The 27,645-nt window shown below is 47.1% G+C and overlaps 1 protein-coding gene across 6 annotated transcripts in view; it reads left to right on the forward strand.

Moving 5' to 3' along the window:
• The first annotated feature begins 4,306 nt into the window (after positions 1-4,306).
• The window catches only part of UBE2F (ubiquitin conjugating enzyme E2 F (putative)), a 57,493-nt gene continuing 34,154 nt past the window's right edge, over positions 4,307-27,645 (forward strand). For 2 of the 6 annotated variants that reach the window (XR_004288652.1, XM_032355326.1), the window contains exons 1-4: positions 4,674-4,844; positions 9,226-9,359; positions 18,938-18,967; positions 22,619-22,684. Coding sequence is in view for 5 of the 6 variants with exons in the window: in XM_032355326.1 (XP_032211217.1) it covers positions 9,242-9,359; positions 18,938-18,967; positions 22,619-22,684 (214 nt within the window). In the remaining variant the exon portion in view is untranslated. Of the gene's footprint in view, positions 4,410-4,668; positions 4,845-6,153; positions 6,471-9,225; positions 9,360-18,937; positions 18,968-22,618; positions 22,685-27,645 lie in introns of those variants that run through there. The other 4 variants (XM_032355329.1, XM_032355327.1, XM_032355330.1 and 1 more) reach the window with 4 other exon arrangements.

The raw sequence follows: 27,645 nt of genomic DNA on the forward strand, positions 1-27,645 counted from the left end.
TGAAAATATGAATCGACCTTGGTCAGTGACTAATACAAAAGAATATGAAATGCAAAACAGGACAGAGTGTCACAAAGGCGGGCAGCCATTTCAATACATTCCTGCAAGAAAGGAAAAGCAAAAGGCTCTGGAGGAAGTCAGCTTCCCTCAGAGCCTTGCCAGCTTTGGGGCCTGATCTGATGGGCAGCCTGGAGCGGGGAAGTGCAGCCTGCAGGAAGGGGTGGAGGGGGATGGACCAGGGGATCGGTTACAAATTGTGCCTGCATTCCAGGCACGATGCAGAACTCCTGCTAAAATGTGCCCAGTGTTGTTTTAGGGGGAATGAAGAAAGTCTCAGGCCTATAATATATAAAACACCACTGTGTTTTCCGGGATCGCTGTCACAGTCTGTTTTATTATCTTTCAAAGGAATAAAGGGAAACTGATGTTTTCCCTGGGGGCTAGTTATAAGAGCAGTCACAAGTTAATTATACTGGATATGTAATTAAAGTCACAGTACTTAGAATTGAATTGTCTGCTGTCTGGATAGCCCCTGGACATGACCATCATACCATCACCATCACCATCATCATAGCTCCCATCTGGCCCAAGGCCCTGGAGCCTGCACCCTCCCTCAGGCCACAGCGGATGTCAGAACTGGGTCAGCAAGGCCGCTGAGGGTCTTGGTTAAGACCACTTGCCCAGGTCCCCATAACCACTTCTAGCCGCTCAGTCTGCTCTCACTGGGGCCTTATTCTCCCCCCTCTAGATCAGACCCAGGGCCCTTTCTTCCTGAAAGCCCCAGTAAAGCTTTTCCTAGAAACAAGGAACCTGTCTCCACTTTAGGCAGCAGAAGGCACCAACAAGGCCTGGGGTTTTACACATTTGTTGTCGGCCTCTCCAGTTGGATTCTAAGGCAAGGGCTATGATCAGCCTAGCTGTTCTCCCCATCTTCCCCCAACAATCTCTAAACTCCAGTGGGACAGACTCTCCCCTGCACAGCAAACCTCAGGAATCCGTTCTGAACCTCCCCCCTCCCATCTGTGGGATTTACCTACTACTAGTTCCCTGGGGAGCGCATGTTTTTGGAGGCCAGGGGTCTACAGCTTATACACTGTCCTTGTCAGGCTCTCACACTTGGTAGATGCTCTTGATACAGTTCTTGACTTGTTGGCATAGACTTCAGAAGACTCATAGGAACAAGGGGCCCTGTGTATGTCAAGGCCTGCTCTCCAGTGCCCTGGGCTTTGCTCCCAGGGAGAACCAGACCTGGATGGGGGCAGGACGCACACCCTAGAGTAACCAAAACAACACAGAACAGGTTGAAACAGGTGGGTACTAGCTAAGGGCTGAACTGGACCCTTATACCCACATCTATCTGGTATCAAGTGCCTCCAGGGATATTTCCCAATCCATGCAAGGGGCTGGCTTTGACACATTAGGAAGGTCTTGCCCTGGGAAAGCTTGGAGTCCACAGGACAGGGCAGGGCAGGAGAGCAAAAACACTGGACCTGTGGGCCTAGCTCTCATGTCAACTCACACAGGCTATGGGCTTTACCTTTCACTGAAACACAGAGCCAGGAATGTCTGCCCCAGCGGGGTACCACTGATGCAGGAGGGCTCTGCTTGATCCACAGTGAGTGCAAGAGGGAAACCCAGAATGGGTGGCTAAGGAAGGCTGCCCCTCCCGGGCATACCAGCAGAGGTCACTTTTCTGACCTAGCAGACCTCACACCAGGCAATCACACCCTTGCTATAGATGTTGTTAATCAGCTGATCTGCTTCCCTGGGCTGAAGAGTTCCCGGATCCCTGGCTTGCCAACACCATGTTGTCCAGGTTAGTGATCCCCAGGCCAAGCCAAGACAACTCCTGGGATCACTATGCAGCCTGTGTGTCCAGAGACAAGCCCAGCTGAAAACAGACAGAGGCCATCTCCCCTTCCATGCTCCGGCTGGAAGTCCTGGTTGAACTTCTCAGGGTAAGTGAAAAGGACATCTGGTGAATTGTCTGCCTGCTCTTCCTCTGGCACCTGTACCCCTCTGGGAGGCTCACAACTGACCCTCTCCCTTTCTCCCATGTGCACACACAGTACGTGTGGGATCCAAGCCCAGCCTACCCTCCCAGAGAATGTGAGATTGGGAGGAAGCGGGTAGCTCCCTTGACCGCCTGGATTGTAATGATGTGTCTGAAGCCAGACCCCAGCTCCAAGGAGGCCTCTGGGAGGACATGGCCAGCCTCCAGAGGCCGAGACTGAGATGGAAACACTAAGAACAAGAGGTCTGCCCACAATAAGCTCTCCTGCTGCCCGCCCCCAGGCCCCCAGAGCTGACCTCCCTGGCTTCTGTGAGCACGCCAGCCTTCTCAGTCTTTTGTGCTTAAGCTAGTGCAAGTTCCATTTCTGAAGAGGCCCTGGATGAGGACAAATTGCTTCCAAAGGAAGCATGAAGGTCTATTCCACTCCTTTCCTGGCTACTGGGACCACCAGATGCTAAGGGGTATGGGGCATTAGCTGAGGGTAAACCCCAGCTCTGGCATGTCAGGCAGCCTACATCTGTGCCTCAGTTTCTGCGTTTATGAAATGGGGATATGTAGTCCCCCCTTATCGGCAGAGGATTTATTTCAAGACCCTCCTGAGACCATGGATTCTACCAACCCCTGCAGAGACTGTTTTTACCTATACATACATACCGATGATAAAATTTAATTCATAAGTTAGGAACAGTAAGGGATTAATGACCAATAACAACACTGAACAACTGTAACAATACTATAATAAAAGTTATGTGAATGTGGTCGCTCTCAAAATATCTTTTTTTAGAAGATTTTATTTATTTATTTGAGAGAGAGAGAGCCTGAGCAAGGGTGGGGAGAGGAGCGTGAGCTGGGGGAGGGGCAGAGGGAGAAGCAGACACCTCACTGAGCAGGGAGCCCAACACAGAGCTCGTTCCCAGAATCTTGAGATCATGACCTGAGCTGAAGGCAGCTGTTTAACCAACTGAGTCACCCAGGCGCCCCTCAATATATCTTATTGTAGTGTACTCACCCTTCCTCTTCTCACAGTGAGATGAAGTGAGGGGAGTGACCTAGGCATTATGACATAGCATTAGGCTACTATTGATCAACTAACACTACATCTGAAGAAGGATCACCTGCTTCCAGACTGCAGTTAGAGCTGAGGGTAACTAAAACCTTAGAAAGCAAAACCACGGATAAGCGGTGGGGGGAACTACTGTAACAAAATACCAGTTTCAGGATGTGATTGTGAGTTTACAATGTAGGGAGCCTGAAATAAACATCAGGTGAAGGAGCAAGGCAGCCTCGAGAAGTGGAGCTAGAAATGGCTGCATTTACCCACAGTGGTGAGATTTGGAGCACTGGGCACTGCAGCCTGTCCTACACAGAGTGGCCCCTAAGTGAGTGAGGCAGGCCTTCAAGTCATTCTAATGGTCCCTTCACCTGCTGCCTGGCTGCACGGTCTTATCCTCTCTCACCAGGACTCCAGCAACATGTGCATGCAGTACTTATCAAGCAGATGGATTTTGACCACATGTTGTGTGACGGGATGGGGGGGGCACATAGAAGGATGGGGAACATGGCAGAGGAGGGATTGAGGAGCTGAACTTGGGGAAACAGGCAGTGACAGGAAGTCTCCAGCACCAAGAAGGGGAAGCACAGAACTCCCATAAAGTCATTGAGGGACACCTGCACCTCCCAGACTGTGGGGCCTCTCTGAGCAAGCAGTGTCTAAGTTTAGGAAAACAAGCGTTAGCCAGGCAAAGAAGGTGGGAAGTGTTCCAGAACAGAAGGAATACCATGGGTTGGTTCTTCACTGGTCTTCCTGACTCCTTGCCTGGCTCACCTCCCACGAGCTCAATGAGAGCCAGAAGCTTCTTTTAGAAAGAAAACTTAGTCACTCCACTGTTTTAAAACCATTCAATGGGGCTTCTGGAAATAAAATTCTAACTCCTTGGCTCTTTCTTCCCGGTCCACGTGGTGAACCTCATCTTTTCGACGACCCATTCCTTCAGGAGCCCTCTTGTCTGACTCCTCCACCCCAGCGCCTATTTCGATCCGATCACAGGGGTACAAATGGACATGAGAATTTGTATTCAACAAGCTAGAAATAGATAAAGCAGGTATTTTACACACGTGTAACAGGAGAAAGACAAGATCAGGAAAGGGTCCAGGCACTCCTGCAGGCTGCCCCGAAGCACACCTCGGGGTTGATGGGTGGCTGCTGCACACCTGACCGCCCCGCCCCTCACCCCTGACGCCTGGTCCTCCGCCCCCAGGGCACTGTGCCGCGCACAGAGCGGGCACCCCATCCACCGAGGCGGGCAGCTCAGGCCCAGCCGCTCCTGCATCGCAGGCTGCGCCCACCACCTCTGAGGCGCAGGTCCAGACGCCACACACCACGAAATGAATGGAGGTAGGAACGCTGCTCGGAGCCCCGGGCACCGGGGTGCGCAGACTCCAGAACTGTGGGGAGGACCCCGCCCCCGGTCGCTACTCGCCAATCAGCAGGGGCGGCGAGTTTTACGCCCGCCCGCCCCCACCCCCGGCCGCGCCTTCTGCCAATGAGCGAGGTCCGGGAGACCAGCTGCCGAGCCCAGCCCCAGCCGGCGCACGCCGCTGTTCGCGTGTCAGGCTCCAAATAAAGTTCGTCCGGGCTTTGAATTTTTTTTTTAAAGCGCCCGCTGCCGTCGCGGCCGCCGCGGGCGAGAGCCGCTGAGTCCCCGCCCCGCTACTTCCGGTCCCGCCGCCCGGAGCCGGTGCGGCTGTGAGGGGCCGTGTGTCGCCGCCGCCGGCCGGCCGGGCATGGTGTTGGGTGCCGGGCCCGCCTCGCCTGTCTCGGGGTGCCCAGGTGAGCAGCGCGTGGCCCCGCGGCGGGAGAGGGGCGGCCGCGGGCTTCCGGGCGGCGCCGGTACCGCGGGCGGGCCGGAGGGCGGGCGGCGCAGGGGCCGCCTCAGGCCGCGCGCTTCTCACGGCCGGGCGCCGGCGGCGCGGGGCCGGACCGCCTGACTGGGAAAGGGCCGGGGCGCTGGCCGCCGCCGGGCTCAAGGGGCAGCCCGCAGCCAGCGCCTGCTTGTGCCGGCGCCCACACGGCCTCGCTCGCGCCCGCCGTCGCGGGGGAGCCGCGGGCCGCATTGTCCAGAAGGAAACGGAGCCCAAGGTCACCAGCCCGCCGGGGCCGGGGGCAGCGGGACTCGGACGCGGGCCGTCCGACTCCTCCGCCTCGGGAGTCCGGCTAGGCCCGGAGAGCGGCGGGGGTGAGGAGTGGGACTCCCGGCTCGCCAACCCGCCGGTAGCTGCCCGGCGGCTGGGGACGGCCTCGGCTCCTTCGGAGGATTTTGCCCGCATGGGGGGTTGAGGGGGGAAGGGTATCTTGGAATGATCTGAACAACAGGTCTTGGATTCTAGACCCGGTTCCGCTGGTGTGTAATCTTGGGTGTGGCCCTGCCCTTCCAGGGCTCAGTTTCCTCATTTGTCACATGAGGGGACGGGCCCTCCCCTGTCTGCAGTCGCTCGGGCCCTGGAGTGGACGCAGGATGGATTGGAGTGGCTCGAGAAGGTTTCTTGGAGGAGATATTGGACCCTGGATAGGAATCTGGTGTCCTGAGGAAGGAATGGGAGTACGCGGTGAAGGGAAGGAGGGCACTCCAGACCTGGGTATCATCAGATTAAACAGAAGATTCCAGAAATGGGAAAGCTGATGTTGAGGAGCAGGGAGGAGGGCGGCTTGCAAAGGATTTCTGGGGGGTCAGAAGGGTGGGAGAGACCTTCAGAGACAAATCATCACTGGGCTGGCTGGTGTGTGGCTTGAGGACCTCCCCCCAGATTTGCCTGCACTTCAGGTAGTAGGTAGTGCAGGAGGGGGCATGTTTACTGATGAAAATAAAGGGTTGGGCTCCAAAGGTCGGTCTGCCAACCAAGGTGACTCCCCTGCCAGGTGGGAGGTTTCTGGGCCTTGGCATTCTGAAGGAGGAGGGTACAGTGTGGACATTTTTGTGTCCTGATAAGGGCCTCTTTGGCCAGAGAAGTTGGTTGTCCCCTAGTGACCTGCAGTCCCATCTTTTACTCTGAGATTGGGACTTTTCCACAGCAGGAAGATTTGCAAATTTGGAGTTCCTCACTCAGGAGCTGACTGGCTCCTGGTATCCCTCCCTGCACAGGTGACCTGGCCCGATGTTGCTACTACAGGCAGGAATGCCAAGTATATATGACTTGATGATGAGACCAGTAATTGCATGCAGGAGTCTTCTTTGAACAGCCCGAGAGCAAGTCCCACCCAGAGGAGGAACTAAATGGACTAAACCGGCTGACTGGGACTTGTGGAATAAAGAAACTGAGCATGCTGTTCTGTGCAGCTCATCTTGTCAGCAGAAATGCTGCCCTAACACTGTGTACTTCACAGTCAAGGGGCAGCTCTGGGGCCTTCTATGGGTGAAGCACTGCATGGAAGGAAAGGAGAATCCTGAAGCAACTACAGGTGTTTGGCAAACTTCTTGACAGTTTGAATAATTCTCTTTGTTCAGATCTCTTTATAGAGAATTAATGTAACAGCTAAGGAAACATTTCCAAATTAGGCCTTAGGTTTATCCCTGCAGTGGCATGCAGTAATAATACAGATGGTGGACAAATAGGTGGTCAGTATACACTTAGATCCTAGAATGCTGGGGGAGTGGGTTTAGTGTTCTCTTTGATAGACAACAATACATGAGTATCCTTGTCTTTTATACCTTTCAGTCAGTGCCCCGTCTATTTATTAAGGGCCACAAACTTGAAGATTGCAAGCCAGGAATCCAGCTCTTAGTGGAGTTGAGTATGAGGCATATTATGCCCACAGAGTAGGTTTCAGTGTGGAGTAGTAGGGGTAAAAAAGAATAAGCAGTGGGAAGCCTGGGTGGCTCAGTCAATTGAGCATCTGATCTGTGGCTTCAGCTCAGGTCTTTATCTCAGGGTCTGGGATCCAGCCCCAAGTTGGGCTCCTCACTCAGCAGGGAGTCTGCTTGGGATTGTCTCTCCCTCTCAACACTCTACCCTGCCCCCCCCCCCCCCCCCCCCTGTGCGTGCACACTCTCACTCTTTCAAAAAAAAAAAAAAGGCAGAATTCTCAGATTGCAGTGACACAGTGTCTTGGTGTGAGCCTTTGTAAACAAGTCTTGACTTGGACCCTCCAAGTGGGTCCTTCAGGGCAGGCCCTCAGGGAGCTGGGTGTAGACCAGGCATGTGCCCTGGCACTTGCTTCTCCATGGGGCTCTTTGTTAGGACTTTCCTAGAGTTCTGCCTACAGAACTCTCTTTACTCATGCTGGGCTTTTTTATTTTTTGCCATATTTGTATTGCCAAGGTCAGCTAGAGGATAAAAACCAATTGGACCTTGTGAAGGATGCTTGTGTTGGTCCATCTTCAGGCAACCCTAACCAGGTGGCAGGACTGATGTGCTCAAATCTGGGTGTGTGGTGGTAGACTTGGCTATGGTGACAAACTCCCTATTGTGATCCCGATCTGTTTAAGGGATTCCTGACAAGATTATTCCAGGTGGGGGCTGAGCAAAAGAACCTGGCTCTGGATGGTGCTTCTGTTTCTGGTAGGTATAGGCTGGAGCCCCTATGGCTGTTTGACTATGCCCACCCCAAGCCCCACCCCGTTGTGAGGGTACCAAACCAATACCTCCCTGCCCTGGGTAAAGCTGAGATGTGTGTTGGTTATGGTCCAGGCCGCTGTGTATGTTCATCTGGGGAGATGGCATGGTCAAGTGATAATGAAGAAACTAATGTTGGTTTGTTTTCACATTTGTGTCCACGTTGTTGAGGTATGATTGAAGTACACGAAACTGCACATATTCAAAATATGCAGTTAGATCAGTTGATGTGTATCTCTATACCCTTAAAACCATCATCACACTCAAAATGTTTGCGAAAACCTTTTGAAAATTTTTTTACTGATGTTTCTGTGGTTACTGCTTCTGGCAACTGAGTGGCCTCATCCAAGCCAGTTCCCGGGCTCCCATTGTCACAGGATCTACATCAGTTTTAAAAAGAAAAAAAAAAGAGTGGAACTTGGGGGTTGGAGGGGGAAGTCCTTCCCAGATTTGAAATTTTAGGAGATTGGATGCTAATGTGCAATAGAACCATCTTTTGAAGCATTTCGACCAATGATTCTAAAAGGGATTAGTTGTGTGTTTGTGTGTGGGTCATATAGTATATGGAAGATCATATTCACTAGGTTTCTTTTTTATGGCATAAGTAATAGAAAATAAAATCTGAAAGTCTTTGGAGGAGGGAAAGATACACAGAATAAGATAATATGAGAAGTGAAAAATCTGGGTTAAAAATGGTTAAAAATACCAGTGTAGGAAGCGTATTCTTATTTTAGCTTTCAGTATCTTGGCCTCCAAATAAAAGTTTTGTGTTTGGGTCAAGTTTCTCATTTGGAAGTTTTAGATCGTTTTTCTTTTGAAAACAATCAGAATGGTGTTGAAAGGAAATAATATGAAAGGAACAAAGGAATTATGGGAATATTGGGCTGGTGACCAGTTTTTGTGTTTGGTCTTTATTGTCCTTCACAGTGAGCTTTCAGTGAGTTTTAGGGAATGCCTGAAGCACAGATGGATTGGAAGCAGCCACTGAAGAGAATTTAGTTTGGGGCATTAATTATGACTTAATACTGATCTTTATACTGCCTAAAAAATGTAAATAAGATATAACATAAATAAATGCAAAGATGCTTCTTAAGGTTTCAGCCATACCTTGGTTAGAGGAAGAAGAAAAAGCATTGCTTTGCTTCTTCCTTCCCAGGGCTGATGCTCCCTTCAGTCTGCGATGGGCCAGGCACAAGGGACACCACACACACAGGTGCATGGTCCCTGCAGCAGAGAGGGGCACCCTTAGCTAGAGGACAGGGGTGGGCCAACATGAAACCTGTTGGTGGAGACTCCCCTAGACCACGAGCTCATGGGAGCTTTGTCACCACAGTGTCCCAGGGCTTGGTGCCCAATGAGTGTTAAATGCATGGCTCTCCCTTCTTAAAATTTTTGTGTACTTTAAAAAATTAGACTTACAGAGGATGGCATGGAGATTTCCCAAATTAATTATAAAGGAATGCAGTCTTATGAATGCGCCTTATCTGCTGAATTTTTCTGTGACTTAATTATAGGAAAAAGTCAACCACCTATGGCCTTGTCTTCAATTTCCAGTCATTGTCTAGAGACGTGTCCATAACCCTGCCTTTGGTCTGTCTCAGGGTAAAGGCAGCAGTAATGCTGACGCTGGCAAGCAAACTGAAGCGGGAGGACGGTCTCAAAGGGTCCCGGACGTCAGCCACGGCCTCCGACTCCACTCGGAGAGTGTCTGTGAGAGACAGGCTGCTTGTTAAAGGTAATGTAATCCTTGTGAGCTGATGTCTCTCCTGTAACAAAATGAACTCTGACTGGAGGCTCTTTGGAGATATGAAGCACCCATTTGCTGAGTAGGAATACCTATTTGAAAATATCTAAAAATATAATTGCCTATCACTTTCAAAAACTTTGCACTATGGGAATACTGAGGACAAGAAAATGTGGTACGGCTTACACACTTCAAATATGCTCTATAGGGGCTGCCAGAATGCCTGTGGGAGGACTCTGGTACTCTGGTCTCAGTGCTGTCAATGTCTGGCTGGTTGTGGGCTGGGAGTGGGGAGGGGGCGTGTATCTTCCTTTCTTGTGCTCGGTCCCAAGGAGTTCCAGACTCCCTCTCTTAACACCTCAGCACAAGTTTCTGGTCTGTAAAGGGAGGGAGTGGAATTCAGTAATCTCTAGGATCCTTCCGTACTATATTCAAGTCACAGCCTGAAGAGAGTCTGTACAAAATTAGTTCCCTTCACAGAATTAATAACTGAGTGTCCTAGAGCTGTAGTCTTTGGAGAAGGGTTTTTGTAGTGTGTGAATGTGCATGCGTTTGTATGGCATTTTTGCATTCATTCATTAATCAAACTTCTAACTGTCAAGTGCAAAGGCAGTTTCCTGGGGTCATGAGGACTACAGAATAGGAGGAAGACAGAGTTCCTGCCTTAAGGAGCTTAGAATTTGCAGCACTTTCTACTTTATGGCATGTGTCTACATTTCTTAAGTGTAAAGGAGCTAGGAAGCAATGAGCTTTACAGTTGGTTAGGACTGCCTGTTTTCATGTTGTATCAGGTAGACACCATGAGTTGGCTGGCATCTGTGTGTCCTGAAACAGACATAACGGCAGGAGAGCTAGTGTGGGTGGATGCACTGTTTATCCTCGGGAACAAGGCACTGCTGAGCTTGGCAGGAGTGGCACTAGGAAGGCCTCAGCTTTAGGGAGTCTAATGTGGTGCGCTCTTCCTTATTCTTTCTGCCCCTGAATCTGGCCTTGGCTCTGGTTTATCTAGCCTGATGGATGATTGACTAATGATGGAGTAAGAATCATTTCTTAGGTTTTGACATTACCCACTATGTCAGACTAAATTCATAATTTGTGATGGCACTGCAGGGGTCAAGAGGGTGGGACATGAGCTACAGCTCTTCGCTTAGATGGTCCTGATACAACTTGAGTCTCTTTCCCAGATGCTGGCTGGAGGGTTCCATCTGTGGAGGAAGCCAGGATCCAAGCAAGCTGGGGAAGGGGTTTGATGTGATGTCATGGTCCTTAAGTGGAGGGTGTTTAGTGCCCCGGAGCTACAGTGAGGAAGGCCCAGGTAGTAGCTGTGGAGGAGCAGGTGGAAGCAGCAAGTAGGCTGTCCTCTGTCTTCTTCACTATGTCCTTGTCGTGGTTAATAGCTTTTGTACACAGGGCACTTGGAACCAGGCCCTCCTTTGGACACTTTATAGGACACTTCTTGTTTGACTTCTGCTCAGCCTTGCCAGGTGGGTGGTTCATTTTGGAGCTAAAGGACTGAGACTCAGAAAGGTTAAGAAATGTGCCCAGATTATAACTTTTTTGTAGCAGCACAGCCAGACCCACATTCGGGGGTGGGGGGGTAGGTTCTAGGGGAGCAGACCCAACAAGCAGAAACTGATTGAGCAGAACAGAAGGGCACGTCCACTGAAGAGAGCATTCAAGGAGGTTCAGAGGCTTCTGCACATGTCCACCCTGCTCAGGGATTCTCCTGGCAGCTCTCAAATGGCTCTAGGGCCTGATGCAGCCCTGGGGAGCCCATGGAGGCTCATAAAGCTGGACTCCGCCCCCGCTCCCAGGACAGATGTCTTTGGCTGGGTTTACAGGGCCTTGATAAGGTCCTTAGACTTTGTGAGACTCATCAGAGAGAGAGGTGCAAAACTACCTTGTGGGGCCACCTGTTTCCATCCTCCCAGGGCACTGGTGATGATCAGGTTTCTGGGGTAGTTGTAGGCAGCAGGGCTCAGTGTAACACACACCTCATGTGGCCTGCTCCCTCTTGCCTCAGGGGACTGTTGGACCAGGCTGGGCTGGCTGAGTGGTGAGCAGTTTGGGCATTTGGGGAGTGTGGGTAGAGAGCCAGGGTGGGCCTGGCCTGAGAGAGGGGGCTGTGAAGAGCAGACGTGTAATGAAGGATGCTCTGATGGTCCGTGAATGCCCAATCTGCACCTAGAGCACTCCTTTGCTTGGCTGGATTTGGGGGATGTCTTCATTCTGGGGATTTCGGATGGCAGAAGTGTGTGGAGTCCAAGAGTCCATGGCCTTGTGGGGCACTTGAGGGGTGATCATGGTGAAGTTCTTTCTAGGGAATGTCCCCTTTGGGAACTTGGAGAGAAGTTGGATGTCTGAGTTCAACAAGATTGCTATAGTCAGCACTGTCCTCCTGGTCTGTGGCTTTGGCTTATGTGGGAGTGTTACTCATGACGATCATTAGTTTGTAGAAAAGTGTGTTAATACGTCTTGGGATTCAGTGCCATAGGCTGAATTCCTAGGATTGGGGAATTGGTATCAGGATAGTTAAAAATGAGTATCCCCGGGACTGACACCCATGGAGGGAGGTGAAGGACTCAGGAACAGGCAGAGCAAGAAATCAAGCTCTGGGGAAGGCCCCAGACAGCTTCTGCTTTGGGCAAGCATAGCCTTCAGAGCAGTACCCAGTCAAGTGAGATGGTCAGGTTTTCCTGCTCTGCATGGATCAGTTGCCAGAGGGGCTGCCCTGAGAGGAGTGAGGAGCCTGGGGTGAGGGGGTCTGTGCAACCTACACAGTCCTGGAAGGACTGAGGGCTGAAGGCCATCTGCTGAGAACCCTGTGAAGGTCTGAGGAGGCAGGGAAGGCTATGTATCTCATGGCCCAAAGGTACGGGATCTGGCTTGGTGCAGATGGCAATAGGGTTGAGCTGATAGATGGGGGAGATTGGAGGTTGGCAGGGACAGTTGGTGCTAACGGTGAGGGCCGGTAGTGGCTGCAGAGCTGTAGCTCCTGTTCCTTTTCTTGCCTTTGGAAGGCTGGAATCCACTGTCCATGGAAAAACCATAGCTTACCTTGGAGCAGCTGGCTGGGGGAGGCCTCTGCTGTGCCGGTACCTTGGTCACAACAGCTTTTCATTTGCACCCCTTAGGTAACTCAGGGACATCCTCCAGACTGGAACTGGAAGGATGCTTGTAGCAGCAGTCCCTGGAGGGTGTGGAATAATCGAGTGTTTCTGGACTAGGACTGAGGGCTGCTGTCTGCCCTGAATCCTAGGAGCTGGGGTCACTGGAGAGAGATCTGTGCAGGTCTGGTCCTAACTGGGGAGCTATCACCAGTGTTTTTAATCACAGGGCAGATGGTGCTGAGTTCCTGGTGGACCTTTGTGGGACCACTGAGCCCATAAAAGTTCTAAGTCTGACGGTGCACCCTACCTGCCAAAAAAGCATAGCAGGGTCTTAGCTATCCCAAGCTTGGCACTTTTTGTATAATGGGATTGTGTGTGTCTTCTTTCATTTCTTCGTTCAGCAGGCATTTGAATATCCCTGCTGTGTGCCAGCCTATTGCTAGTGATCCCTAAAGATCCCAGAGGGCTCCAGGCACCCTGGCAGGACCCTTTCACCTCTATTAGTCTTTGTTAAATGTGGAGACTTGGATTGAGCTGAGTTCAGGGCCAGTTCTGGAATTAGGGGAGTAAGAGGGAATGAATTTGTGTGTGCCTTTATCCATCCCAGTCCTCACATCTCAGGTGGTTCCTGGCATTCTGGGGGTGTGGTATGTCCATGCTCCAGGCCTGGCTGCCCACCTACATGTGCTTCCCGGTGTCCAGGATACAGGTGCCTTCTTGGGTCAGCTGCTGTGTCCACATGAGCAGTCATGGGATGGGATAGGAAGGGCCCTATTCCGATGGAGTTCCTGGAAGAATGGGGGAAAGAGAACCATTTATTGTTCTCCAGAGCTGCTTTCTCTGTCCCAGGCCCTGCCCAGGACTCAGAGGGTGGGCTCAGGGGCTTGCCATGCTGGCAGAATATTCAGAGCACTTAGCAGCATTACAGTATGTATTTTTAAAAACCTGAAGAGTAGGGCACCTAGGTGGCTCGGTGGGTTAAAGCCTCTGCCTTTGGCTAAGATCATTATCTCGGGGTCATGGAATTGAGACCCACATTGGGCTCTCTGCTCAGTGAGGAGCCTGCTTCCCTCTCTCTCTCTGCCTGCCTGCCTACTTGTGATCTCTCTTTCTGTCAAATAAATAAATAAAATCTTAAAAAAAAAACACAAAAACCAAACCTGAAGGGTGCCTGGCTGGCTCAGTTGGTAGAGCTCATGACTCTTGATCTCGGGGTTGTGAGTTTGAGCCCCATGTTGGGTGTAGAGCTTACTTAAACATAAAATCTTAAAAGATAGTAAAAATAAAAATAAAAAATAATAGCTGGATCAGTGTGGCCCAGAGAAGAAGAATCCTGGTAAAATGGAGCTAAGGCAGCTGGCTCCAAGGTTAACCTTTTAAAAAGGCTTTGTTGAAGGGTTAACTACCAGTCAGATTGCCCAGGAAGCTTGGTGGCCCCACTTAGGTGTGCCTCGTAGCCCAGTAAGGCAAGGACGATTGTGGAAGACAGATGAGGTTTCAAGTTGGCCTCGTCAGATCGTGTTGAAAGCACGGGTGGCATGAGGCCTTGAGTTCCATTCACATTGGTACCCTGTCTCTGCTGTAGCAGCTCTGCTGGTTTTCAGGGTTACAGCCTTGCTCCCTCAGAGTGTGGAGGGCGCTGTGAGTGCTCTGGGCCTAGCCTGAGTAGGAGGGCTGATGTGAGGCTCCATAATGTCCTCAGTCCTCCGCTCTGTGGAGGGACTATTACCCTAGTTCATTTGTCTCCCCGATAAGGATACTGTGCATGGATGCTGAAACTGCAGAAGGGGGTACTTAATGTATGAAGACAGGCGGGAAGCTAAGAGAGAAAGTTCCAGTAAAATCTGAGAGAGAGTGTTCAGGTGGAAGGAGGTAATCGAGTCTTCTGGAAGTAGCTGCATCTCTCCCTGGGTGGAATGGCACAGCTGTCCTGCCCCATGGGGCTTGGAGCTGGCTCTTGCCAAGAGCCATCTGTGTCTCTGATTGGCTCTTTGTCTTAGCTCAGATTCCCATAGGCAGATACTATAGATTGGGCGGCTCCAGCAACACATGTTTATTCTCATGGTCCTAAAGGCTGGGGACTCCCAAGATCAGGGCATCAGCAGATTTAGTTCCTGGTGAGGACCCCTTCCTGGCCGGCAAGCACCGGGTATCTCTTACAAGGGTAGTTATCCCGCCGTGAAGGCCCACCCTCATGACTTCTAATGCTGACCACCTCCCAAAGGCCCCACCTCCTAATACCATCACATGGGGGCGGGGCAGGGGCAGGGCTTCAACATAGGAACTTTGAGGGAACACAGCCCCTTCCACAGCCCCTTTGGAATGCGTTGGGCCAGCTACACAAGGGGAAAGGCTTCTCACATCTCAGGACAGGCACACCAGGAGCTTGGGCAGCTTGCTGGCGAGAGTACTTATTTGTTAAGTGTTTCCTGAGCACCCTGTGTGTGCCAAGCCCAGGGCCAAGTACCAGGGTTTGGGGGCTGGGTCAGACTATACAGTCCTTACCCTGAAGAACGCGCAGATTTGAGGGGCAGCCGGTGTAGAAACAACAAGAGCATTGTGTTGTGAGGAGCCTGTGGCAGAAAATGGAGAAGATGTGTCGTGTGGGGGCCACTGTGGTCATTGGGTGGATTTTGTAATCTGATATCTAAGGGCAGTCGTGCTTCAAGTGGGCTCTGTGGTTTGCTCTTTAGTTAGAAAGGAAAAGAGTCTAATTTCTCAGAAGGAAGTTGTGCAGCCTCGTAACTGTGCAAGGTGCCCCCCAGAAAGGCTGGGCCGCTGAGGGGTAGAGGTGTTAGCATCTTGGAACAGGCGAGACTTTAGCAGGTTAAAAATACCCGAACTTCTTGCTATTTTACAGGGAGGGGTTGTGTCCTGCAGGCAGTGAGGTCACGCAGGGAAGGGCTGCTGCTTTGCAAAGAGGCCTCTCAGGCATTTGAAGCAATTCGCTTGTTTCTTTGGCCATAGACTTGTACCTGGATTCTAAAGCGATAGCTACTGATATTAATGAATTCTTATTTACCATCATTTGAAGTGTAGAGAAACTGTGTGTCATTTGTGACAACACCATGAGGGTATGTGGCTCTTTTATCTTCTGCACTGGACTGAACTGAAGTGCTGAGTATCTTTACTGAAAGTCTTGTGCTCCCAAGATTGTATTTCTTGCCTGCTCTTGGACCCAAAGCCTGCGGAGGCCTTGACTGTGGTGGGGCTCTGCTGGCCCTTGTCCACTCCCCTTGACTAACACTGTACCTGGAAATGCAAGCATAAGCTCATCTTTGGACTTGAATTCTAGACGATAAAGTGAAGTTATTAAATCCATCTATGTAAATAGCTGTGTGTGGGTATTTTAACACGGCCAAGTAGCTTGTAGCAGTTTCTGATACCTGGGGAGAGTAAGAACTTCAGAGCCCTAGATCCCCCATCAGACTTCTGGTGGGATGGATCTGTGTAGGACAAGCAGTGTGAAAAGCTCAGCAGGTACTGAATTAAGGGGATGAATGCACAACTGCAGGTTTTACTAAAAATTACTGAATCGTACACTAAAAGTGGGTCTATTTTATAGAAAATTGTACCTTACCACAGGTATTTTTTAAAGAGGGGGTGCAGCAAAAGACTCCCAAGGTGAGTGATGTGCAGGTAGGGCAGAGATTCCCTGTACAGCAGTCAGGCTTCCTGGGGACATAAGCCTCTTGCCCCCTGTCCCATCCCTTTGGTGCAGGGGTCTGTTCTGTTGCTTGGTCACCACCACACCCTTGGTCAGTGCTTTGCTGTCCTCTTGTGTCGTAATCTCCCTCTTCCCCATCTTTTGGCAGGAGACAGTCTTCTCAAACATTCTGCTTCTGTTTTATGGCCCCTTCTCCTCAAATCCTCTGAGCATGTTTTCATTTCACTGGGTATTCCTTAAAGCTGGACTCCCAGAGTTCTCCCAGCTGTGGATGGGACAGACTTGCCAGGGAAAGCCAGTTCTAACGTCGGTCTCTCAAAACAAGGGCCCCCAAAGACAGTTTTTTCTAAGTTTTTACCAGCAAGCTAAATAATGCTATAATAAAAGACACAAATGCATGTAGTTGAAAAATGTACAGTTCATATAGGGAACATTTATTTTAAAGTGATTAATGAATGAGTCATTTGATAAAATACGGGCTTTTTTGATAAAACAAATGCTTGTGAGCTGCTAGAGGAGAGCATGGCTCCGGGCAGCGTCAGAGCGCTAGCCCTGTGGTCTCGGCCCCCCTTGGCCGCACGCTGTTGTCTTTAGTGAGTGCCCTGCTCCAAGGAAGGGTGAGAACGCACGCGCCAGTCAGAAAGACAAAACTAAAGATCACTGTGGTCATTAGAAGAATAATAATCAGTTCTTAGGATTCTTAAATATGTTCAGTTTTGTTAAGTGACTGTATTTTAAATGTACCACAACACAAAGCAGCCAAGAAAACAGGCTTCCCAGGCTTGCACATCATCACAGACTTGTTCCTTTTCTAGTCACACAGCAAGAGGATAACTGTCACTCCTCTCCCGGTGCCCTGCTCCACTGAAGAGACCTGCTCTTTGTCTCTCCCAGGCAAGAGCATCGGGTAGAGCCCTGTAGCCCACATGGCACTGTTGCTCCTCCCTCCTCTGCCCCATTGCACCTTTCTGAGCGCCCATTCTAAATACCTGGAACCCAGAGCCAACTCAGTTAGTGGGCTGCCTGTCTGTACCCAGATTCTCAAATGGCTGCTATTAAAGGTCTGGAGTCTCTCAAATCCTTGGCCCCGAAGTGGAGCTATCCGCCAGTGTTCCCACTAATGCGTTAAGTGTTCAGCTGTGCCACATGATGGCCTCTTGCCCTCTCCTGCCCACCACTCTGTACTTGACGTGAAGGAATTGAGGAATTGTCGTATCTACTGCTTGTATATTTTGACCACCCATTTGCTTCTTAGTTTTTTGTAATCTGGTTTCCATCCTGTCACCTGCCTTCCTGCTGTTTGTAGTGCCCTCAGCAATGTCTAATCCACATGGGATGGCCTTGACTGGGTCCTCATTTCCCTTGGATCAGTCTGTCCCCTGAGTCACTGTGTTGCCCATGTGTCTCCTATTTTTCCACCTTTTTTCATGAGGGACTCCCTTGCTTTTGTCTTCTACTCTGCCACACTTCATTCTTTTCACTAGTCTCCCCTCTGTCAGTCTCATCTCTGCGGGGACTCCTCGGCCCTAGCCACGCACCCAGATTTCAGCTTCCTCCTCCCAGGACTTCCCAGCATGTCAGCCCTCTGCCATCTCTGACCCTCCTGCCCCTCACAGCTGGCAGATCTTTTGTCCTCCATGTGCTCAGGCACCACAACCCTCCCTGCCTTTGCTAGGCCTTTGCTGTCTTGCAGAGTGCCCATCTCACAGGTCACTGACCTCTGCTTTGCCCTTTCTAAAATTGTCCTCTTGAGGAAAGTTTGGAAGCTTGTTCAGAAGTGTCCCGCTGCTCCTTACTGCTGCAGATTTAAGTTGAGAATCCTAAGCTGGGCACTCAAGGCCCTCCGAGATCCTGGCCCTGTTTTTCCTCCTTGTTTCCTGTTGCTCTCTTGCTTCGTACCCATTGCTCTGGCTGCATTGTGTGCCTTCTGGTTTCTGTGCTTGTCTGTGTTCTGTGCTTTTGCACATCACTAACTTAGCTTCGAGGAATGCATTCTTCTTCTTCTGCTGGCCTTCATACTATTTATTCTTTAAAGCCTGGCCCATAGACCTCCTTTTTCTAGTCTCCACAGCTGGGAGCAATCTTTGTGCTCCCAGAACCCCAGAGCACATTCTGTTATGTCTGAGACACCACTGATTTGCCTGCCCACTTATTTCTGGGTGCCCCCAGACCTCAGCTCTTAATAGTCATAGTGGTGGGGGGTTGCGGCTTTGTCCTGGCCAAGGGGTGTGGGGCTTAAACACTGAATGAGTGATGACTCAAAGGGCCAAGGCTCCAAGCCCCCCTTTCTGGGGCCATAAGCAAGATGTTAACAGATAGCTGGATAACAGCACAGCCTGGGGCCCCGGCAGGAGGCAGAGTTTTCTCTCACTGGAGAAGTTCAAGCTCACATTGGGTGAGCCGCAGGGGAAGACAGGTCTAAAAGAACTGGAAGAGACATGTAAGTCACATTCCAAGGGCAGCAGTTCTGCTATGCGGGGGAAGAAGACTTTCAAAAACACTTTAGTGACCGGTTTACCTGTGGGTGATTTCTTTGTGAATTTTGAAATGATTTTCGTTTATACTAAGTACATTTTCAAGGGCCTGTGACTGTACTTCCTGGCATCCTACAGGTACCTTTGTGTCTTTGAAACAATTCCATGGCTTAAAGTCTAAACATCAGACCCAGGGTAGGTGTTAGTTACTTTGGTCCCTTTCGTTCCTGAGCATCGGGGAAGAAGTTGCCAGTTTAGAGCTGGTGCTTTTATGTGGAGGCTTGACTGATATTAACAATAGTCTTTTTGTTTCCACAGAGGTTGCAGAGCTTGAAGCTAATTTACCGTGTAAGTATAGCATCCCACCCAGACAGTAAGTGCTGCAAAGTCATTGCATGGAGAAGCTTTTTTTTTTCATGTTTTAATAACCTTGCATAGCCCAAAGCCTGGTTTTCCCCTGTGTTGGGAGTAAGTTTTAATTTTGTGCAGACAGGTAGCAGAATTTTGTCGAGGCTCAGGTGAGAGTGAGATATTTACCAGGAGAGGGGACGGAGCTGGGTTTCGTATTTGTTCCACAGTGTTCTGTCCTGTGTCCTCTTTGAGCGAAAAGATCTATAAATCAGTGACAGATGGTCCTGTTTTCATGAGTGTCAGTACCACCTTTTTGGTCCAGAAGGTGCTTGCCTGTAATGCATCTCTATGCATGAGCTGGGGTAACTACACCCGTTATGTCACCAGGTGTCCTCACTTTGGTCCTTCCCCCTTGGACACACAGACCCACTGTGCAGTTCTCACTCGTGAGCAAGTTCGCTTACTGGGCAGTTAGCTTGTGTGAGGTGTCAGAGGGTTGCTTTTCTTTTCCTATTATTAATCCCTTGCCAAATTTTAGTAATACCATTAAAGCCTGAACGTTTTGGCCATTTTAGTATTTTTTTAAAATTAGAACTTTTTATCATCATGTTTGGTTAAAAATAGTTCTGAGGCTGAGGATGTTTATCACTGTGAGTGAGATGTTTTATATGTGGGTCTCCTGGTCTGGGTGAATACTCTAGAGAGCTTGGTCTCTCCGGCCCACCTGACCCAGAGAAGAGAAGGCCCATTCCTGCCACTAATTGCAGTTAGAAGGGTGATAGTGGGTGTGACCTTAAGTGGTTGTACAATCATTTGTTAAGGGTAAGTACACATTTTTTTTGGAAAATTATTTTTAATGTGTGCTATTTATCTATGGGAATGGTGGGTTGTGATATTAAATAGGTTTCTTAGTGTGGGTCTCAGTCAAAATGTCTTAAATGTCTTAATGTCTTAAAAATCCCTGAATTGCTTGATCTCAAAGTTTTCTTCTATTCAGAACTGGAAGGAAGTGTTTTGGGGTTCTCGTAAAGGGTTTATATGTACATATATTTATACACACATGCATATATGTAATCAAGACCACAAAAACTTACTACTTTCACACAGTTCATTTTGTCCTCAAATAGGAGTCTTACTGAAATTGTTGGTTTTTAACCCATAGAGAATATTTTTAACCTTCTCTGAAATTTTGGTTTGAGAACAGTTAAATTTTGGGGGGACACCTCGCTGGCTCAGTCGGGGGAGCATACGCTCTTGAGCACAAGGTCATGAGTGCAAGCTCCATGTTAGGCAGGGAGCCTACTTTAAAAAAAAAAAAATGCAAAAACAAACTGTGTAATTGGTTTTCAAACCAGGATTTTAACTAAACACCTTAGGTTTGAAAGACATCTCCCTAGCATTTCTGGTTCAAGTATCTGATTAAAGAGACCACATGCTATCTGTTTCTTCTCACTTTCTCCCTGCCCTCTGTGCTATCAGCATAGGAGAAGTCTAAATTAGTTTATACAAGGAAGCCATGCTTTCCAAAAGTACGCAACTCATTATTCTGAAGAGGAAACAAGAAGCCACCAAAAAAGAAATCTCTAGTATCTTACCTAGTATTAATAATATCTCTAAAACATTAACAAGAAAAACAAAATACCTTGCTATGTAGCAGTGCTACTTAACAGCCATTCAGAACTTGTTTGGAGCTGTGTATATGCAAGTTCAGAGACATTTCTCTGTTGGCAAAAAATACCTCTTTCAGATAGATGGAATTATAAGATGTTAGCCCATGCCTGCAGACAGAGGAAAAGCTTTGAACTAAAACAAAACCTATCTCTTAATTTCTTGTTGTTGTTAAGACTTTTTTGAGCTTTAAAATGTTTGATTCTTTTCAGTACTTGTATTGATTGTTAATCTCCCTTGGTAACTTCTTTATTATTGGGGGGCCAATCTGTTCTAGAAGGATGGATTTCTGTTTATCCTTCTCCTGAAATGAAGGAGAATGCCAAGTATGAAAACAAAGGAATGTTGCTGACTTCTGCCAATCAGTGAGACATTCCCTAAGCCCTTGTCCTGCATTTCTGTTGCTTGGATCTTACTGGAAAGACAGCATTTCTCATTTCAAGTCATGATTAAGAGAAAGGGGGGCGCTTGGGTGGCTAAGTGGGTTAAGCCTCTGCCTGCAGCTCAGGTCATGATCTCAGGGACTTGGGATCAAGCCCTGCATTGGGCTCTCTGCACAGCAGGGAGCCTACCCCCCCCCCCACCGCCTGCCTCTCTGCCTACTCATGATCTCTGTCTGTTGAATAAATAAATAAAAATCTTAAAAAAAAAAAGATTAAGAGAAATGAAGCCCATATACTATTCACATATGTGGTTCAGGCAAAAGTCTTGAACTTCATGGCTTCCGGCTTCATTATTTATAAAATTAAAAATGTGACAATGTAATCTCTAAGATCCCTTCTCGCTCTTCTAGATTAAGTTACCTTTTATTCTACAATGATTTTCTGAGGGATTGGCAAAAAAAAAAAAAAAAGCCCTATTAACAGTTCTGTGTGGTTTTTATGCCTCACGCCTGGCATGTTCATGAAGTAATGAAATGAGGTGTGGTATAGGGAGAAGAGTCATGAACTCATCTTTAATTTGGGAACAAACCTTCTGTTGATAACCTGTGTGATCCTGGGCTGGTTGCTGAACCTCTTTGGATCTTTGTGTTACTTCATGCTTAAGGACATTGAACTAGATGATCTCTAAGAGCCATATCTAAGTCTAATTTGAATCGTCCTATTTTGATGAAATTTCATACCATTGTAAAACTAGACAAATATTTTCAGTGATGGGACTTGTAAAGAATAAAGTCAGAAAGTGACCCAAGGAGTTTAGAATATTTTCTGAGTTTATAGAATAATAGACAATTTCTACATATATTCATCCCTAATTTAGTGGGTATTTATTCCTTGTGTATTTACCATTCTTTGGTATCATTTGTTTGAAGGAAACAGATTTAGCCAGCTGCTCTGTCGTGCCACTAGCCCTTAGCTCTTTTCCCTGTGAGAACGCCTTGTCCTGATGCCCCAGACCCCTTCGGATGTGGTGCATTGGACGTAGGGCATTGCCCTCTGAGCAGAGTGTTATTTCACCAACAAAGCAAACTTAGCTACCAGTTGGTCTGTAGAGACATTTTTCCCCTCCTTTTTAATGCCATGGTAAACTCTATGTGTGAGTTAACTTCATGGGCACACTTTACTGTGGTGGGTGTGAATAAGGATGGTGGTGGGTGAATAGCCCAGAAGTTTGGCCTGGGTTCTTCTGGTTTTGCCATGTTTAGTTTGCCTTACTCACATGTGTTCATCTCCTTGAGATGTGGTTTTCTCTTTTCAAAGTAAACTAGCATAATTCTTGAAGTTAATGGAAAGACCTCAATTTTTAGTGACTGTTTAAAAGTTGAAAGAAACCATCTCAATTTGGAATTAGCAAATAAAAGACTATATGGCAAAAATCACTGGTTTGCAATTTTAGCACAGTGGCACAAATATTTGTCAAACCAAGAGCAAGGCAGCATCTACAAACTCCTCCTTCAACTCCATGTCTATGTTTCAAGGTCAGCCTCATAAGGACTGCTGCTAGCTCTCAGACCTTCCTGATGTGCTGTTTCTTTTGCAGGTACATGTAAGGTGCATTTTCCTGATCCAAACAAGCTACATTGCTTTCAGCTAACTGTAACCCCAGGTAATACTCTTACATACTTAAGTGTTAAAGTGATTTTTCAGACAGCAAAGCTGAAAGGCTGCCCAAATCTAGAACCTTTGGCTCGATTTATCCTCTCACTTTTGAAAGTGATGACAGTTACAACTATTCCACACGAAGACAAGATAAGTGCTTTGCAGTCAAGAAAGCTGAATACAGGGAATCTGTGGCATTCGGTGTATACTTGGAAGTGAAGTATAGCTTTAATTACTGGAGTGAAGAGCCACAGAAGCTATTAGTACGGTGAAGAGTGTGGGCTTTGAAATCATAACTGGGTTCTGATCCTGCTCTGCCATTTCATGGCAGTGTGGTCATGGTTCATTTGCCTCTTCGCACAGCCCACCCAGCTAGAAAGTGGGGCCCAAATAGAACCTATCTCACAGGACACTTATGATGATTAAATAGATAATGGGTGTGAAGCATTTCAGCCCAGGGTCTGGCACAGGGAGGTAAGCAGATTACCAGCTGTCCTCATTAGGACTGGTAAGTCTCCAAGCTCCAGGTGCCCTGGGGCAGTAACCTGTCCCTCCTTGATCGGACCAGACAGCAAGATGGAGGGCTTGGGTTTTATCTTGCCACAGTTCAGCTTTGAATGTTGCAGAGTATAGCCTGGCATGGACCACCGGTGTTTATGTTGGGCAGAGGGTGCTATGCTGTGGGCAGCCGGTACTGCTGTGGGGTAGGTGGGGTAGGCTGTGGAGGAAATGGAGGGTGTTATTTTATTTGGGGGATGAAACGGGAATAAACAATTGAGAATAATGAATCACTAGCTAATTAGAAAGTGCAAGAGAATACAGAATTTCAGTAGGCGATAATGAACCCACAAATAAGACCTGACAATTGTCTCCCTGCAGGTAGGATGGATTATTTTCTGTGGAAGATGTTTTATAGTAACAGGAGAAATCCCATTTTCAAAATGTGCTTGAAAACTTAAAAACTCATTTAGTCTGTGTAGTGGTTCTACAGACATATCCAGACATGTCCGTAAACCCAATCTGGTACCATTTACACTAGGAAGGCACCAGGAGGGAGTTAATATCAGAGCACAGCTGGTGGAGGTGGGGCGTTGCACGCGCCTGACGTCGAGAGATAACCATAGCTCAGGACTTTAAGCTAGGAAGTGATGAAAATTGTAACCATTCTTTGGCCACCTTCATAAAACATGGTGCATTGTGCTGTTTTTAGCAAGGGATATTGAGCACTTTAATATTCCTTGGTGACTCAGGGTCACCATTCCGAACATCATTTACTATTACTGCTGAGTAATGCAGAGTATTTTCAGAAATTATTGTGGTGGTTGAGATTGGTTCTGTGTGTACTAAGTGGTCTTAGACTGTGTGCAGTAAACGTGTTTACTTCCCTCTGCCTTTCTAGGGCATTTTCAGTGGCTGGTAGAGATTCTTTTGCTCTGCTCCCTGCCGAGGTGTGGGCTCCGTGGTCCTTCCCGGCCACTCAGAGACCTTTTTTGAGTTTGCCGGGCTTGTTAACATCTTACATGGGTTTGTGTCAAGTCCACCCTCTGAATAAGAGTTTCTCCTTTTGCTTTTGCTTTTTTTACGGAATTACATGGATGTTATGATTACTGAGATTATGACACCATCTTCTATGTTCTTATTGTTCTTGAAAGTGGACCACAGTTGCTGTTGTTTTGATATTCACTGTTGCATCAAATTAAAAAGTAACTTGTGTTTTGGTGTCTGTAACTATTTAGTACTTTAGCATTTATATTTGTAATTTGTAATATTTGTATAATCGTGTACATCACGGACACAATTATCACACTGAGCTGTGTGCTCAGCCTGCACTGCCCATGCTGTGTGTATGCCCATGGTTTGTGGTGTTAGTGTGTCAGAAAGCTGCTGGTTCCTGCCCTTTGCTATTAAGAGAAACATGGCAGAGATCTGCCAACCCTAAAAACTTGCCAACCCTAAAAATTTGTCTTAAAACAGCTTTTTAGAGTCCTACTCCTCTTAGTATTGGGAAGAAACTGTAGAGACCTGCCTAACTGATAGAAGTTTTAACCAGGCCTGAAGCAGAAGGTTTGGAAAGTGGCACACTAGCAGCCGCCAGTAGTGGACACACTCAGCATTAGTAAGTTCTAGATGTTTGGATGGTCAAAGTGGGAGATCTGTATTGGTAGTTGAAGCTCAAAACTCTTTTTCACATGGCTCCTGGCAAGATAGTTCCTGTTAATACTGGGTAACATTGTCATAGTTTTGTTTTCAGACTGTTTTTGTGCTTAGGAATAAATGTACTCTTTGGAGAAAAGATGGACATGTATTTTGGTGGTAGAGGAAAAGAAAAGAACTGAATTTAAGAGGGGGAAAGTCTCCACATCAACTCACAAAGTAAGAAAAAATACTAGTAAGTGAAACGAATTGAGAAAAAGCAAACACTTAGAGACTTGCTGAGATACTCCTGGGAATCTTGGTGAAGTTCGAAGGACCCTGTGAAAACCTGTTGCTCAGCTAACTTGGTGGGGGGCGGGGGGGGGGTTCCCTCAGCCTGCCTCACTGTGACTTGGCAGAGAGGAACAGGGGCTTAAATAACAATATTTTTAATTTTAGTTTTTACTTTTTAAGTAGATTTTTACTGAGGTATAAGATAATAAACAATAAAATATACTAATTTGGACTGTATATAACTACAACCCTAGTAAAGATATTTCCAACATTTCCAAAATTCCCTTCTGCCTCTGCAGGCAATTCCTTGCCCCTGGCTACCCACCCAAAATTCCTTTCTGATTTGTTAGCATAAATGACTTTTGTCAGTTCTTGAATTTCATATGAATGGAATCTTATATATGTACTCTTTTTCTGGCCTCTTTCATATAAGTTGTTTTAAAATTCACATGTGTTGTATCAGTGGCTTCTTTCTTTTTGTTTTATGAGTATACCATAATTGCTCATTTTCCTATTTGTAGACATTTGAATTCTTTCCAGCTTTTTGCTATTAGGAATACAACTGCTATTAGCATTTTCATACCATCCTTTTTATACTCCTATTTTCACACGTTCATTCATTTTCTCTTTAATTCCACTTAAAAGTGAAATTTCTGAGTCACAGGAAGATCTTTGTTTAGCTTTTTAAGAACTTTCTGAAGGGGTTGTACTATATACTGACCGGCAATGTATGAGAAATTCCAGTTGTTCTACATATTTCTCAGTATTTGGATATGAATAGTATTTCGATGTGGTTTTAATTTGCCTTTCTCCAGTGCTGGGATTTTGACTGAGATGGTGTTGACTTTATAGATCAGTTCTGTGGGAAATGGCATCTTCACAAGTGAGTCTTGCCATGCATTAGCACGTGAATGTCTCTACTTACTCAGAGTTTCCTTACTGTCTCTTAGCAATTTTTTTGTACTTTCCAGTGTATAGGTCTTGCAAATATAACACCAAGTATTTCTTTTTAAGCTGTTATAAATGGTATTTTTTAAATTTCCGTTTTACTTGTTACTAATTATATAAAAGTACAATTGATTGTTTAATATATTGATTACATGTCCTGTCATCTTGCTAAATTCACTTACTAAATTCTGGTAGTTTCTTTCTTTTTTTTTTTTTTTTTTTTTTGAAGATTTTATTTATTTATTTGACAGAGCGAGATCACAAGTGGGCAGAGAGGCAGGCAGAGAGAGAGAGGAAGCAGGCTCCTTGCTGAGCAGAGAGCTCGATGTGGGGCTCGATCCAAGGACCCCGGGACCATGACCTGAGCCGAAGGCAGAGGCTTTTAACCCACTGAGCCACCCAGGTGCCCCTAAGTTCTAGTAGCTTCTTAACATATTCTTGGGATTTTTATATCTGTGATCCTTGCATCTGGGGGTGCCTGGGTGGCTTAGTCATTAGGTGTCTACCTTTGGCTCGGGTTCTGGGATCGAGCCCCACATTAGGCTTCCTGCTTAGCGGGAGGCCTGCTTCTTCTCTCCCACTCCCCCTGCTTGTTTTCCTTTTGTCGCTGTCTCTCTGCCAAATAAATAAAATCTTTTTTTAAAAAAAAAAAAAGATCATTGCATCTGTAATAAAGACGTTTTTACTTCTTTCTTACCAGTATGTATGCCTTTAATTTCTTTTTCTTATTGCACTGGCTGTGACCTCCAGTATGGTGTTGAATAGAGGTGAGAGCACGTCTTTGCCCTGTTCCTAATCCTGGGGGAGAAGCACTTATTACTAACTAAATATGATGTTAGCTCTGGGTTTTTTTTTAAAATATGTCCTTTTCAGGTTGAAGAGTTACCTTTTTTTTCTCATTTGCTGAGAGTTTGTATCATATGTGTTCAGTTCTTTCTAATACTTTTTTCTGCACTAATTGATATGATCATATGATTTTTTTCTCCTTTATTTTGTATGGTAAAATACATTTAAGTTATGAATTGTAAACCAACCTTATATTCCTGCCATAAGCCCCAGTTGGCCTTGATATATTATCCATTTTCTTTCTATTGCTGGATTAAATTTGTTAATATTTTGATATAGAATTTTATGTCCATATTAATGAGGAATGTTGGTTTGTATTTTTGATTATTTTGTCTGGTTTTGGCATCAGCAATGCTAGCTTGGTAGAATAAATGAAGAAGTGTTCCCTCTTGTTTGCTGAGAGTTTGTATAGGATTGGTATTATTTCTTCCTTAAATTTCTGGTAGAATTCACCAGTTAAATAGTCTGGACCTTGAGTTTTCCTTCTGGAAAGTTTTTACTTTAAAAAATAGATATAGCGTTATTCATCTGTGTTTCTTAAGTCAGCTTTGGTCATTTTTTTCTTCCAAGGAATTTGTCTGTTTCACCTAAACTGTAGAATTTTTGATAATAAAAGTTGTTCAGAATATTCTCTTATTCCACTACTGTATATAAGATCTTTACTGATGTCCCCTTTTTCTTTCCTGATACTGGTAATTTGGGTCTTCTTTTTCTTGATCATGTTAGCTTGAGGTTTATCCAGTTGAT

This window comes from Mustela erminea, chromosome 8 (genome assembly GCF_009829155.1).
Source record: "Mustela erminea isolate mMusErm1 chromosome 8, mMusErm1.Pri, whole genome shotgun sequence".
In the NCBI taxonomy this organism is placed as follows: domain Eukaryota; kingdom Metazoa; phylum Chordata; class Mammalia; order Carnivora; family Mustelidae; genus Mustela; species Mustela erminea.